The sequence below is a fragment of the Rhinolophus sinicus genome, linkage group LG03 (assembly GCF_036562045.2).
Source record: "Rhinolophus sinicus isolate RSC01 linkage group LG03, ASM3656204v1, whole genome shotgun sequence".
NCBI lineage: Eukaryota > Metazoa > Chordata > Mammalia > Chiroptera > Rhinolophidae > Rhinolophus > Rhinolophus sinicus.
In genome coordinates this window covers 151,773,336-151,789,338 of record NC_133753.1, presented here as the reverse complement: position 1 = coordinate 151,789,338, position 16,003 = coordinate 151,773,336, and the positions used below count along the sequence as shown (strand labels likewise).

Below are 16,003 nucleotides of genomic sequence, written 5' to 3'. Positions count from 1 at the left end.
AGATTTTATTACAGAAAAACTTAAAACTTCTGCAATACAAAATATATCATGAATAGCATTAAAAGATAACTAGAAAAAAAAAGATAACTAGGAAATTGGGTAAAACTATTTGCAACATATATACAACAAAAGTTTGTTATCTTTAATATGTAAAATGCTCTTATAAATCCTTTGAAAGCAGAATACATTCTTTAGATGCACACCTAATTTTATCTAGTCTAAGGAAATAATTTCAAAAGTATGCAAACGTGTAAGCATTACATATTTGATAGAGTACTGAGAAATATTGAAAATATAGTCAATACTTTGACTATAAATAAGAGTATATTCATACAAAGGAATAATATGTAGCAAATTGAAAGGCTGAGGTAAATCAATATAACAAGGAAAGAAATATACTATATAGTAAAATATCAATTATGAAAAGAGATATTTATTAGATTGGTGCAAAATTACCGTTTTTGCAATTATTTTCAATTGCAAAAACCGCAATTACTTTTGCACCAACCTAATACCTTGACCTATGAAGTCTAAAAGGACATACAAATGCTAAACACTAGCAATTGTTGGGAGTGGAATTGTAGGCAAGAATAGGGGATGGGACCTTTGATTTTCTACATAATTATGTATTTTAAAATATTTTATACTTCTAATAATTAACAAAAATTATAAATATCCTTTTTATTTGGAAAAGGAAAGGAAAACAAAAGAAAAGAAAAAAACTTTGTTGAAATATTAGAACAGACCTCTTTTTCCTAGTAGCACTTTATACATTGTAAAAATATACTCTCAAGACAAGCATTACACACTGTCCCTTCCAATTACAAGTAGGAAAAACTACTCTAAGATGAAACTGTAATTTACCTTTTGGGGTATCAGGTGAAATGATGTACAATGAAAAGACTTGTGAACTACATAAAAGAAGATCTTCATGGTGTTTAGGATATATTTTCTTCTATTCTACACCTACAGCCAGTCATCCTCCAAAATGAAAAATGCTCACAGGAAGAAATAAGGAAATAACCTACCATTTAAACAGTTACTGCAGAATCGATCCTTTTGAATAGTAACAATTAGATTTTGCTAGAAGCATTTAAAATGACCTAGAAGTGGACTCAGGAAGTATAGAGAATTGGTAGGTGAAAGGCACTTTTTAAAATATATATAACTAGATTTACTATCTGACTATATTAACTAGACTAGGTTAACTAGCCTATGCTAACTATTATTTCACAATATATACAAATATCGAATCATTATGTTGTACACCTGCAATTACTGTCAATTATATCTCAATAAAAATAAGAGAATAAAATAAAAATAAATAAAAAATATATACCAAGGATATAATTTTGTCTAAAAGAATCAGATTGGTTATTTAAAATTACTATTTACTTTTGTAAACAGGCAGACTCTAGGGTTAAGCTGGAGATTTGGTGGGGAGCGAGAAGAGCTATCTGAGTACTACTTCCACATCTCTGTAGCCCTCTCTAGGAGATATAAACATCTTCCAGAAGTTACAATTGCCATTGCTGTCCTTATAGTAATAGACAGACCTTAACAGACCTTAGAGTCTATTATGGAGTACTATAAGAAACTGTGTAAAGTTTAAGAACAATACTAAATATAAAAGGAGAAGATAATAGAATCACACCAGTGGGAAATTAAAGGGACTAATTAATGAAAAGAATTATTTCTCACCTTTGCATGTTCCACTTATATCAGGATGGAGGCTGAATTCAGATCTAAGAGATGTGTCTTGATCAAAGAACAACCTTTCAAGTACAAAAAAAGAAGGTACAGATTGTTATCACATTTCCTAAACAAAGATTAACAATTTAACTGTCATTTTTTAATTATACCTAAACTTGATAAAATTCTTAATTAGACAACTACGTACCCTTTAATTAAAAACTTATTCAAGATGAAAAATACATATGCATATGGTCATGCTCATGTTTACAAATATTCTGTTATTTTATTTTTTTAATTTTTATTGGGTAACAGTGTGTTTTCTCCAGGACCCATCAGCTCCAAGTCAAGTCGTTGTCCTTCAGTGTAGTTGTAGAGGGCGCACCTCAGCACCAAGTCCAGTCGCCATTTTCAATCTAGTTGCAGGGGACTCAGCCCACCATCCCATGTGAGAACTGAACCAGCAACCTTGTTGTTAAGGGCTGGTGCTCTAATCAACTGAGCCATCCGGCTGCCCTATTCTGTTATTTTTTAAGAAGTGAGAGCAAGGGACAAATATCAATACAGTTATTCAACAGAGATGAAATGATTTGAGGGACAAGTGCTGGTGGGATTTTTCCTTCATATTTTTCTATGCCGCAGAGAATTTGAGATTAAAATCCCAAGGTTAAATCTGAGTGTATATTTTCAGAATATATGATGATAGAATTTCTTCAATTTTTGGATTCACGTGTTACTATGTTCTAAGCAGCACAAAGGTAACAAAGAGAGAAGACAGACATGGTCCTTGTCCTCAAAAAGCTTCAAATCTCGTGAAGGATACAGAACTAAGAAATAGCAATGATACACCATGGTCAGTATGCTACTAGGCAGATTTAAGGGCTTATCCTTTCTGTTTAGAAAACCTTTACAGAATTCAAAAATGTGCAAAGGACTTGAATAGACATTTCCCTGAAGAGGATACATAAATGACCAATAAGCACATAAAAAGATATTCAACACTATCAAACATTAGCGAAATGCAAATCAAAACCACAATGAGGTATCACTTCACACCCATTAGGATGGTTATGATAAAAAACAAACACAAAATAACAAGTGCTGGCAAGGATATGGAGAAACGGAACTCTTGTGTATTGCTGGTGGGAACGGAAAATGGTACAGCCACTGTGGAAAACTGTAGTATGGTGGTTCCTCAAAAAATTAGACATAGAACTACCATTTGATCCAGTAATTCTATTTCTGGGAATGCATACAAAATAACTGAAAGCAGAGAATTGAACATCCATGTTTATAGAAGCATTATTCACAGTAGTCAAAAGGTGGAAGCAACCCAAGTGTCCTTCGATGAATGACTGGATAAACAAAATGTGGTACACACATACAACGGAATATTATTCAGCCTTAAAAAGGAAGGAAATACTGATATGCTACAACCTGAATAAACCTTAAAGACATTATACTAAGTAAAATAAGCCAGACACACAAGGACATATATTGTACGGCTCCACTTATATAAGGTACCTAGAGTAGTTAAATACATAAAGACAGAGAGTGGAACGGTGGTTACTAGGGGCTGGGGCCAGGGAGGAATGGGGAGTTACTGTTTAATGAACAGGCTGTCAGTTTAGGAAAATGAAAAAGTTCTGGAGATAGATAATGCTGATGGTTGCACAACAATGTGATTGTACTTAATGACACTGAACTATACAGTGGAACCTCGGTTTTCTAACGTAATCCGTTCTGGAAGACCATTCGAGTTCTGAAACATTCGAAAACCGAGGCACGGTTTCCCCATAGAAAGTAATGCAAAATGGATTAATCCGTTCCAGACCTTTAAAATCAACCCCTAAAACTGCAAATTTTAGCATGAATTTTACTATCTAATGATACCATAGACCCATAAAATTTACGGCGTTCGTAAACTGAAATGTTCATCAATGGAGACATTCGAAAACCGAGGTACCACTGTACTTAAAAATGGTTAAAATGGTAAAATCTACACTATCTTTCATATTTTACCACAATACATAAAATTATTTTTAAAAATCTTTTCCAGAATCCAAGAATGCAAGAGTATACTAAGGCATGAATACATGATTTGGCATTAAGGGTTTTTGTTGTTATTTACTTACTTGTTCACTTTACTTTTTTATGGAAAATTACAAACACCAAACAAAACCAAGAAAGAGTGACAATAGTATACTCATCATCTAGGTTCAACAATTATCAGTACACAGACAATCTTGTTTCCTCTATAATCCTTCTGCCAACCTCTCTACCCACCCTGTTGATCTCCCACAGGATTATTTTGAAGCAAATTCTGGACGCTGTATTCTATTTCACCTGGAAATATTTCAGTATGCAACTCTAAAAGATAAGGACACTTTTCAAACACAACTGTAATAATCACACCTTTAAACACAACCATAGTAATCATACCTAAAAAGAGCCAATAATTCCTTAATATTATTAAACTTATAGGCTGTAGTAAACCTCTGAAATGGCTTATGGCATTTATGCCCTTGTGTAAACTCCTCTCTTGAGCATGGACAGGATGCAGTGATTCCTCTAATGAACAGAATACAGCAAATATGTTGGGATGTTATTTCCGAGATTAGGTTACAAAAAGACACACTTCCATCTTGTTCTCCTTCTCTTATCCTTTTCTTCCCTCTCATGGAAACCAGTTCACCATGTTGTGAAATGCCCTGTGGAGAAGCCTATGTGGCAACAATGTTAGGAAGGCCTCCAGTCAACAGTCAGAGTTCAACAGCCAGAAAGAAACTGAATCTAACAACCATCATGTAGGAAGTGGATCTTTCCCATGAAGCCTTGAAATGAATGCACCTTCTGAGCTCCTGAGTGTGATGACCCAGTTAAGCCACCCCTGAATTCCTGACCCACAGAAACTACAAGATAATAAATGTTTATTGTTTCAAGATGCTAAGTTTTGAAGTTGTTATACAACAACGGAAAGCTAATAAACAGATTGTAGTCACATTTCCTCAGGTGTCTCTTTTTACAGTTGTTTTGTTCAAATCAGGATCCAAACAAGGGGCACACATTGAGTTTAGTTGCTACCATGTTTCCCCGAAAATAAGACCGGGTCTTATATCAATTTTTGCTCCAAAAGACGCATTAGGGCTTATGTTCAGGAGATGTCATCCTGAAAAATCATGCTAGGGTTTATTTTTCAGTTAGTTCTTATTTTCAGGGAAACACGGTATGTCTCTTAAGTCTCTCTTTAAATCTATAAATTACCCCCTACCATCCCCCAACCCTTTGCAATTTATTTGTTGAAGAAACTGGGTTATTTTTCCTGTAGTTTCCCACATTTTGGATTTCCTGATTACAAGTCATCTAACAGGTTCCTCTGTCCTGTATATTTCCTGTAAACTGGTTATTAGATCTATAGGTTTGATCTAATTCAAGTTCAGTTTGGGAAAGCATATGTGTACTTCCTTCAGGAGATAAAAGTGTGGTGGGAAAGGTAATCTTATGCACACAGTCTTTCAACGCCCTCTCAACCTTGAGCCTGGAACACTTTCTTACCAAGAGATAGAGTCCTCTCAACCTGGATCTATCCTTGTGTGGGAATACCTTTCCCTGTTTTCAGACTCAATGTATATACACTCCTTTGTTCTGTTTAAGCATATGTGTCATATGGTACCTGGACGACCCCGCTACTGTATGCCTTATGTGGGGAGAGGATGAAGTCCTTCATTCTGTGGCACAAGAGGGGTGCATGCAGGTCAGTGGCCCTGCATTAGCTGCAGAAGGTGACTGCTGGCCATGGGGGACCAATGTCTACTGCTGAGGCTGATCTTGTTCTGTCTCTTCTCTATGTAAGTAAAATGTTCCAGCCAGTGCTTGCCTGCATTGTGTGTCCTGGGGGACTCCGATACCAAGATGTAATAGGCAGAAGTGTCTGGATTTCTAGTCTGGGTGATAGGCAACAGATGCCACTTGCTCATCAGTATGGTTGTCACCCATTTTGTGATATTAGTGACCATTGATGACCATTACCTAGGTCTACTATTCATGATTAGGAGTATATAAGATTGTGATATTCTACTTGATCACTTTCTTTATTTATTAATGGAAATACTTCATATTTCCAGAAAAACTCTCATTCATCGACTACAAAATTATTTTCCATCAAGCCATATTACTCAGCCAGACTACTTAGCTACAGTTTGCATAGGAAAAGCAAGATAAATGCCTGCTTCTTTCTCTTTCTTTACTGGTTTTCAGAATATTGAAATAAGTTTTTAAAGTTCATTACAAACTCATAGATTTAAATCCAGTGCTGTTTTTGTTCTTATCAATGTTCAAATTATCTTATTTTTAGCTAGTGGGAGCCTCTTCAAAGTGGCTCATGGGTTGTTTGACACGAACCCACTTGTTATAGACTGCATTGCGTTCTCCTGTATCCCCAGATTTATATGTTGTGGCGCTAACCTACATAACTGCATTTGGAAATAGGGCCTTTAAGGAGGCAATTAAGGTTAAATAAGGTCATAAGGGTAGGACCCTAATCTAAAATGACTGGTATCTAATAACAACCTAATAGGAAGAGAGATCCAAGAATGCAGGCATACAGAGGAAACACCGTATGAAGACACAGTGAGAAGGCAGCCATCTACAAGCCAAGGAGAAAGCCTTCAGGAGAAAGCAATCCTGCCAGCACCTTCATCTTAGACTTTCAGCTTCTAGAATGGTGAGAAAATAAATTTCTGTTGGTTAAGCCACCTAGTCTGTGGTATTTTTGTGGCAGCCAGAGCAGACAAACAACACTACTAATGTTCCCTTGCTTCCCAGGATAAGATATTCCATGCTCATCTTATACATCTTCTCCCTTAGACCTAAAACTGGTTATTTCTCATGAAGCCTTGGCTCCTTTAAATGGGCTATCATATTTAGAGTTCACAATACTAATATTTATCATTAACAACGTGATTGTTGAAAAAAAGCTATTTTGCAACTCTTTGTTTCCTTGCAGTATATCTCATTTGGCATATACAGCTAAATTCTGTTTTAAAAGCATTACATTCCTTTTTGTGTAATTATGCTGCCAAATTAATACATAATTAGATTCACTTATTTCATCTTGTTTTTGCCTTTTTAAGAATTTTTTGTGTGTTGATTTAATTTTCTCTTATTACATAAACCATTTACATCATTCCAAAGACAAATGTATAAAAGATCTATTTAGAGAAGTCTAGCAACTATCTCTGTCCTTCATCCACCTGTTCTCTCCTTTCCCATTTTTTAAAATTATATGGTTTAGCCTTCCAGGAGGGAGTGGAATGAAATATTCAAACTATTGAAAGAGAGAAATACCAGTTAAGAATAATATATCCTGGAAAGTTATCCTGTAGATATGAAGGAGGAATAAAGACCTTTCCAAATATACAGAAGCTAAGGGAATGTTTCTACCACAAGGACTGCATCACAGGAAATACTGAAGGACGTTATTCTACCTGAAACAAAAAGATAGAAAACTATGAGTGAGATTACTTACAGAAAGACAGAAGCAGGAAATGGCAACACCTACACAGAACAGGGCACTATATACTTAAACATAACATAAAGGGTAAAGAAGATAAAAACGTAAGAAAATAAGAAGACTACAATTTGCTACTACGACTCAGAAATGAACTCACAGCATAAATAGGGATAATTTGTGACAACAAAAAACAAAAAGGGAGAGAGTATAGGTATGAATTTGCAAAGGGGAATGAAGATACATGCTGAAGAAACAGGACTACTATATACCTAAAACTTTCTTTTAAATAAACTTAATGGCAACCAATCAAAACAAATCCAGAACTAAGACATATAATATTAAAAAAGAGGAAAAAGTCATAGGCACCACCAAACTAAAATAACAGACAGAAACACAAAGGTAATGAAAAAAATGGAGACACGGAGCTACCAGAAAATAAAAGATAAAATGGGAATAGGAAATCCTCATATATCAATAATCTAAATGTAAGTGGACTCAACTCACCAATAAAAAGGCACAGAGTAGTAATAGATTGGATCAAAAAACAAAACCCAACCATAGGCTGCCTCCAAGAGACACATCTAAACTACAAGGACAAATATAGACTCAAAGGTTGGAAAACAATACTCCAAGCAAATGGCATCCAGAGAAAAGCAAGTGTTGTCATTCTTCTATCTGACAAAACAGACTTCAGGATAAAAGAGGAACAAGAGACAAAGGACAATTCATAGTGATAAAAGGAAAATACAACAAGAAGACATAACACTTATCAATATGCTCCCAATCAGACAGCACCAAAATATATAAAGCAACTACTAACAGAACTAAAGGGAGAAACTGACAAAAACACAATTGTAGCAGGGGACCTATACACATCATTGATGGCTATGGGTTGATTATCCAAACAGAAAATCAATAAGGAAATATCAGCCTTAAATGACACACTAGGCCAAATGGTCATAATTGATAGTTACAGAGCATTTCATCCTAGAACACCAGACTACACATTCCATAGTGCACACAGAACATTCTTAAGGATAAACTATATGCTGGGACACAAAACTAGCCTCAGCAAATTTAAGAAGATTGAAATCATACCAAGCATATTCTCCAATCACAGTGCTTTGAATTTGGAGATCAACCGCAAAAAGAAAGGGGGAAAAACCACAAATACGTGGAGATTAAACAACATGTCACTAAAGAATGACTTACTTCTTTAAATAAAAGGAGAGATCAAAAGATACACAGAAATAAATGAGAATGAAAATACATTGTATTAAAATTACTGGGATGCAGCAGAAAGCAGGTAAGTGGGAGATTTATATCATTACAGGTCTATCTCAAGAACAAGAAAAATCCCAAATAAACAACCTAACATTACAACTTAAAGACCTAGAAAAAGAAGAACAAATGAAATCCAAAGTCAGCAGAAGAAAGGAAATAATAAAAATTAAAGGAGAACTAAATGAAATAGAGGAAAAAAAAAACAACAGAAAAAATTCAATGCACCAAAGAGCTGGTTCTTTGAAAAGATTAGTAAAATTTACCTTGGCTAGACTCACTAAGAAAAAAGAGTGGGGGCTGGCCCGGTGGCTCAGGCGGTTAGAGCTCCATGCTCCTAACTCCGAAGGCTGCCGATTCAATTCCCACATGGGCCAGTGGGCTCTCAACCACAAGGTTGCCAGTTCGATTCCTCAACTCCTGCAACGGAGGGTGGGCTGTGCCCCTGCAACTAGCAACGGCAACTGGACCTGGAGCTGAGCTGCGCCCTCCACAACTAAGACTGAAAGGACAACAACTTGACTTGGAAAAAAGTCCTGGAAGTACACACTGTTCCCCAATAAAGTCCTGTTCCCATTCCCCAATAAAATCTTTGGAAAAAAAAAAAAGAGTAAAGACACAAACAAAATCAGAAATGAAAGAAGTCATGACGGATACCACAGAAATACAAAGAATCATACAAGAATACTATGAAGGACTATATGCCACCAAGTTCAGTAACGTTGAAGAAATGGACAAGTGCTTAGAAAAAATAACCTTCCTAGACTGAATCACGAAGAAGTGGTACTTAAAACCCAAGAGAAAACCTGCCTCTCTAGCTAAAGGAATGATACTCTGAAGAGTATGGAATCTTATTTTCTTTTCTCCCTTAAGATTTTGCCCTGAAGGTGGCCCAGTGCAAGGATCTGCTCTACAGTAAGAACGCTAACACTCAGAGAAATCTGCCCTTCTGGTCACATGAACCAGCATGTGGATAGAGGGAAGGAAAGGTGCATGAGAATCCTGGAGAAAAGACAGCAGGAAAGGGGAGTCACCTAATTCTGTATATGATCCATCATAAGTCCCAGGCTCAAGCCCAAGCTGTCCACATGTAGAGCAAATTCAAAGAAGCATAACAAAGGCCTAGAAAACTGAACTACGATATTAACTATTGCCCAAGTTCCAGATTTACTTGAGTGGTACATGAGTCAAGACAGACTCAATCAGCACAGTAAAGGCTCTGAAAATTGGACTGATGTAACCACCACCCACAGAAGGTAAAACAGGATGTGAAGTCAGAACCTAAACAGGTTGACTGCCTGTCAAAACAAACAAACAAAAAATCAATACTCTCTAGAGGATTTTAACAGGACAGAGTCCAGTACATAATGTTCAAAATATACAGGATATAATCCAGAATTACTCAACATGCAAAGAACAGGAAAACATAATTAACTGTTGAGAAAAGATCATTAACAGACGTCCCCCCTCCCCCCGCCCCATGATCCAGATGTTGGAATTATACGCATAAGACAAAGACTTTAAAGCAGCTACTGTAACACTGACATTCTCAGCAAAAAAACCAAAAACTATAAAAGAGAATCAGATGGAAATTTTAGAAGAGAAAATTGTAATATCTGAAATTAAAAATTCACTAGATGGGTTCAACAACAGAATGGAGATGACAAAGGAACGAGTAAGTAAACCTGAAGATAGAGCAATAGAAATTATAGTCTGAAGAATTGAGAGAAAAAAAATTAATAGAGTCTCAGGGATTTGGGAGACAATAAAAAAAGGTCTAACTAACATTCATGTCATTTAAAGTCCCAGAAGAAGAGAAGAAATTGCTACAGAAAAAAAAAACTATATGAAGAAATTGTAACAGAAAACTTCCCAAGTTTGGTGAAAGACATAAATTTACAGATTCAAGAAGCTCAGTAAACCCCAAACAGAAAAACACAAAAAATATCATGCCCACACGCATCATAATCAAACTGCTAAGAACCAAAGATGTAGAGTGCAGCACAGGGGAGTTTTTGTTTTGTTTTGTTTGAGTAATAAAACTGTTCCAGATCTTGATCATGGTGGTTATGGGGGTTATTAGTCAAAATGTTCCCTGTACATCAACAAGAGCAAAGATTACTCTGTGTGTGTGTGTGTGTGTGTGTGTGTGTGTGTGTGTGTATAAATAAATAAATGAGCCAGAAACCTGGGTATCAGTTTCCTATCTAATCAATCATCACCTCCTGACAAATTTACTTTCTAAAGATTTTTCAAGTTTGCCCTTTTTCCTCCATTCCTGTTGTTTCTTCCTAGTTGAGCTATTATCATCTCAGTCTGTGACTACTTTTATTTCAAAGCTAACCTTTATAGGCTTGCTTTGCAAAAGCTGATCCCTACTCCAAAAGTATCAACTTTAACCTGGAAGCTTGTTAGAAATGCATAAACTCAGACCCCACCATAGAACTCCTGCATTAGAATCCACATTTTAATGGGATTCTGGAGTGATTTCTAGTCCCCAGACTAGGGCATTCCAGAGTGAACAAAAATCTGATTATGGTGTTCCTCCACTTAACACTTTGTAAGTGGGCATTTTCCCGCCAAATAGCGTCGTAACAAGGGGCTTTTTTGACATTTTCTCGCCAAAATTAGACTTTCCGTAAAATATTCATATCTTTCGATCTATTTGATATTTTTCTATGAAACTTTCAGTGTTTTAGTTTAAAAAGAGGTCTCTATTTATTTACTTTGCAAAATTTTTGCCAGTTCCAACTAGAGGCGATATGACGAGTTTACTCGTTTCCCTTAATATCTTACAAGGACCCTACTAGGACACACACAGGATAAGTGAGGCCTTACATGATCTCACCCTACCTTCCTCTCCAGGCTCATCTTTCATCACTTCCCACCTCACCCTTTAACACTTCATTAAGACTTTTCCCTAAATATAGTACTGACAACTAGATATGTTCAAAGTTTTGATGAACTAAACTACCATCTTTTTGAGTCTTGTAAAACTATCCATTTCCAGTTTGATGGTAACCAGTTCTGCCATCACACATTCATTTCCTTAGAGAAATTATGCTAACCATCTCCTAGACCAGAGCTACAAGTTGCTTGAAGCAAAATGTATTTGAAGAGTTCAGACCCAAGGCTGTTTTGCCTGAGCAAAAGGATTGACAGCCCCAGGTTAAGAGGAAAGGCTTTTTTTTTTTTTTAAATGCCATAAAGCCATCTACGATAAAGCTGTGTCTTAAGTTGGGGGGCAGAAGGGGGGGGGGGCTTGTTCATTTACAAGTGCTTATGTAGTTCAGGCCTGGCTGGCCCACAAAGCTCTCATCCTGCTCATGACCCTAAATTCACCTAGTAAGAATTTCTACTCAGATCTCAGAGGGCCACTCCGCGCCAGCGACCAGCCCTAATGTTGGCAACTTTCTCCAACACCCGGCGCTAATAGTGGTCACCTTCTCCAGGGCAGCTCCTCTTCTTCCAGGTCACTCTCCATCACCGATCCCTCTATCACCGTTTCATCACTGTCCCAGTCTGGGGCCTGGGCACCTTCCTCCATCTTCGCCTCAGTCTTTTTCTTTTAATCCTTCTCTAATTCTCCCTTTCCCACAAAAACAAAGAAAAGAAAAAAGAAAAGGACTTCCTAAGGGCTAAGGGAAATTATAAGTTAAAAATAAAATTTGTGGCGGGAGCCGAGCATTGCACCGCGGGCTGAGGGCGTAGAACGACAGCGAGAGTCTTCCTGGGCTTGGCCGTCCGGCTAGGCCGTCTCGCCCCACGCAACCGGCAGGGGGAGCCACGCGCCGCACGTCGGAGCCGCGCGCCGCGTGCTCACACCCCTCACCCGCCAACCCTCTCCCGTGGCCGGAAGTGGGCGGCGCGCGTCCGCGGGTACTGAGTTTCCGGGCTGTGTGGGGCGTGGCCGGCCTCCGCTTCTGCTTTCGGATTCTATTCGCATCCTATTGTTGGCTGGGCGAAGAGAGGGCTGAGCTGCGGCGGGTGGGAGCAGAAAAGCAGCGCTGCCGCTGACAGACCGCAGGTGGAGCCCGCCTAACGCCCTTGGCAGGGAGGGAGCCCTGAGTAGCCTCACCTGCAATGCACCTGATGCTTGTGAGACCTAAACCCCGAATGAATTGTCAGCTCCTCCGGAACATAGCAGCCCCGGCTCTCAGTCCTGCATTCCGAAGCCGAATGTTACCTTAGACCCAAAGGGTGTTTTTCTCCTTAATATCTTTGCCACCCCGTCACCCCCCCACCCACCCAAGTGTCCCGCGTGGTAGGCAAAACAAACGTGTTTACCAGAAGTTTTTAGATCATCAACTAATCTAATTGATATATTTTTGTATTTGTATCCTCCCCCCGCCCACATCAACTCTTTGGTTACCCTGTAATACAGATAGTGACGGGAAACAGGTGAGAAAGAAAAACAGAAGATAAAATGATTGTTGAAGGAGAAAGGTGAGGAAACAAAGTAATAGCTACGCTACTTGGGTTTATGTGAATTGGGCATAATCTACCTTAGTCAAGTCTTGCCAACACTGGTTGACTTCTTCTTCTTCAATCATGTAACTGGTTTGTAAAATGATTAGCTGGATTTGAACTTTGAACTGCCATAAAGATTTCGTGTTATTTTTCTCTCTCAGAATGTACTACTAACTGAAGAGCCAGTTCTAGTTTTACAGCAATCTGCCTGTGCCATAATGTTCCGTCTTTCTACCTGGAATGTTCTTTCCCCAGTCTCTGAAAAACTGCTCAATCTTCCTGCATTTCATTCAATATTTTCCTCTACTGAGCCACACCTCCCCTTTCATAAGCATGGCCCACACTGTGATATTTTAAATTAAAGGACACACATTCACATTTTGTCATAATAAAGACGATGGGAGGAGTGACCAACCCTCACCTTATAGTGTAATTATGCTTTATCAATATTTAACTTAGCAGTTGTCATATATCAGGGAACATGTCACGACTGCTTTAAAATAAGTGGAAGTGCCAAGCATAAAATGAAAAAAGGTTAACCATTTAAACACAAGGTATGGGAACAACTGGGTATCCATATGGGGGGAAAAATGAACCTTGTTCCCCACCTCATTACATACACAAAAAATGATTTGAGGTAAATCACAGAACAAGCATCCTATAATCAATCCAGTGATTTGACTCCTAGAGAAATCTCTGCATATTGGTACCAGGACACATGTACAACATCATTCATAATAGCCCCGAAATATAAACAACCTAATTATCTTTACATGGGAGAACAGAACTAAATGTTCATCAGAAGAATGGATAAATAAATTGCGGTACATTATATAATAGGATATCCTATGGCTGACAAAAGAAACGAACATATCAATATGGATGTTTTTGAAACTGTTCTTTCAAAGTTTAGAAACAAAATTAATATATGATTTAGGACCCATTCATATTTGGTAAAATTCAAAATAAAGGGATAATTTAAAAAGAAAATTCAGGGTAGTGATTACCTCTTTGGGAGAGGCAGATGAATGGTATGGGGAAGAGTTCTCTGGAAACTCAAAAAAAGAATTGGTAATGTCTTCTGTCTTGAGTTGTGAAAGTTTATTTTGTTATGTTTCATAGCTACCACGAAAAGTGTGTGTGTGTGTGTGCAATGATATATATACATATATATAAAAGTATATACATACATGTATAGCATATACTATATAAATAATTAAAGTATACATATACTATATATATAGTATTTTATAGTTTAAAAAGTATAGAAAAAATTGGAAGGGAAGGAAATATGCTAAAATGCTATATATCCCTAAGTGGTAGAGATCTGGGTAATTATTTTCTTCATTAGTGTACAAATTTTCCACCTTTTTCCAATTGCTTAAATGGTGATGTAATACTTTTATAAACAGAAAAAGGCAATTCTTAAAAATTAAAAAAAAATTTAGGATGCCCAGAATGTTTGTACTGTTTTTTTGAAACCTGGTTTAAAAATTCAATCAAGTTTCAGATGCCCTGGGAGGGATAATCTCTAAAGATTTAACATTGTCATTTAAGCTGACAGATAGATGTCAAAATGCTAACACACAAGTTTCAACTATGCCAACAATGCCTTTAAAAATTCAGTCCTCCTTTACTTTTTTCCTGTGTTTTGAAGATACATTTCCTGGTTCTGTGTTTACGCTACTGTCTTTACTATTTCTGACAGCTCTTCAACAGCTCAGAAGCCTTGGATGAAAAACAGAGATTGCTTTTTCCACAGCGCTTTGGCAACATCTAGTGGGAGTCTAAAGACCGGACATAATTAAAAGAACAACAGTATTGATGGCAAATCTGACTTAGCAAAAAAAGTCTTAAATCCTTAAGACAAATGTAATATCTCCTGCGGTTAAATAACTTTACATACATGGGTGTGTTATAAACACTTAAGATAAAATATAGCTGGCATTCCCTCATCTAGCCTGCTGTGGATTTAAATAACATTTGTTACTACATTATATGACAGGCATTATCACGAAGAACCATATGAAAGGTCCTAAGTAAGAGACCAGAGCGGTGTCAAAATTTTCAAAGCAAAAAGGAGTAACTTGGGTAGAAGAGCATCTGTATGAAACAGAAGTTTCCAGGAACATAAGTAGAAAGGAAGAGAAAAGAGAGAACTGGAGGGAAGTAGGGAGGGAGAACAAGAAGAAGAGAAGAGTAAAGCAAAATCTTGAGAACTTGTAGGTTTACAAATAATAGCAGTCCAGTCATTGTTTTCTTACCCAAAAGGTAGGTTTCTCTTAACTCTTCAAACCTGTTTGAGGTACCCACTCCCCCAAAGATCTTTGCCATTTTTCCCTTTGACTTGCTGCATTGCCTCTTCCATCTCACTTTCACTAGAAGTTCTGGACCTAGGTAGGCGATGGGTGGTAGCTGGTGAGTGACAGAATAAAAGCTCCCAACTTCAGTCTTTAGATATAGTAGATGAAGAAAGCATGGTTGCATCCCCTCACGTCCTCACCAAAACTTGAGTCCTAAGAAAGGCAGCTCTCTCCCTAGAAAGCTGGTAACCCATTCCTAAAAATAATTTGCATTCTGATCTTCATAAGAGGACACTCTCTCAATATTATCCAGTAATGAGGAGGGGATCAGGCCCTCTGGGCCCTTCAGCCTCACTGCTTCCTAACTCTATTAGCTTAGAAACTTTCTCTGATCTCTCTCCATCTTAACTTTTGTAACTGCAAATTAGATAGAGATTGATCTAGTCCCTGCAATTTTCATTTCTCTATAATCAATTAACAATTATTTATGAAAATGCTTTTACTCATAGAAAAACAATCCATGAAGCCTAGATAATAATATCAGCATTCCCATGCACACCTAGGAAACAAATACCTGCTATCAACATGGGATGCTGGCCTGAGCTCCACATGAGTTAGGAAACCTAGTTCTGCAATCTGGGACCATTTCTCTTCCACTTTGGATTGTGGGAGTCAAACAGAGACATTATTGAGGAATTCTTTAGACAGTAACACAGGGAAGCAGCAAGTATAAGTAAGGTTTGGG

At 37.4% G+C, this 16,003-nt stretch overlaps 1 protein-coding gene across 1 annotated transcript in view; it reads right to left on the bottom strand.

Annotated features, from left to right (window-relative positions):
- ANKRD31 (ankyrin repeat domain 31) overlaps positions 1–12,220 on the bottom strand; it is a 131,743-nt gene extending 119,523 nt beyond the window's left edge. The window contains exons 1-2 of the mRNA XM_074329204.1: positions 11,929–12,220; positions 1,702–1,775 (exon numbers count right to left, since the gene is read on the bottom strand). Of these exons, the coding sequence (XP_074185305.1) occupies positions 1,702–1,775; positions 11,929–12,032 (178 nt within the window). The 5' untranslated portion in view covers positions 12,033–12,220. The remainder of the gene's footprint in view (positions 1–1,701; positions 1,776–11,928) is intronic.
- Positions 12,221–16,003: the final 3,783 nt, after the last annotated feature.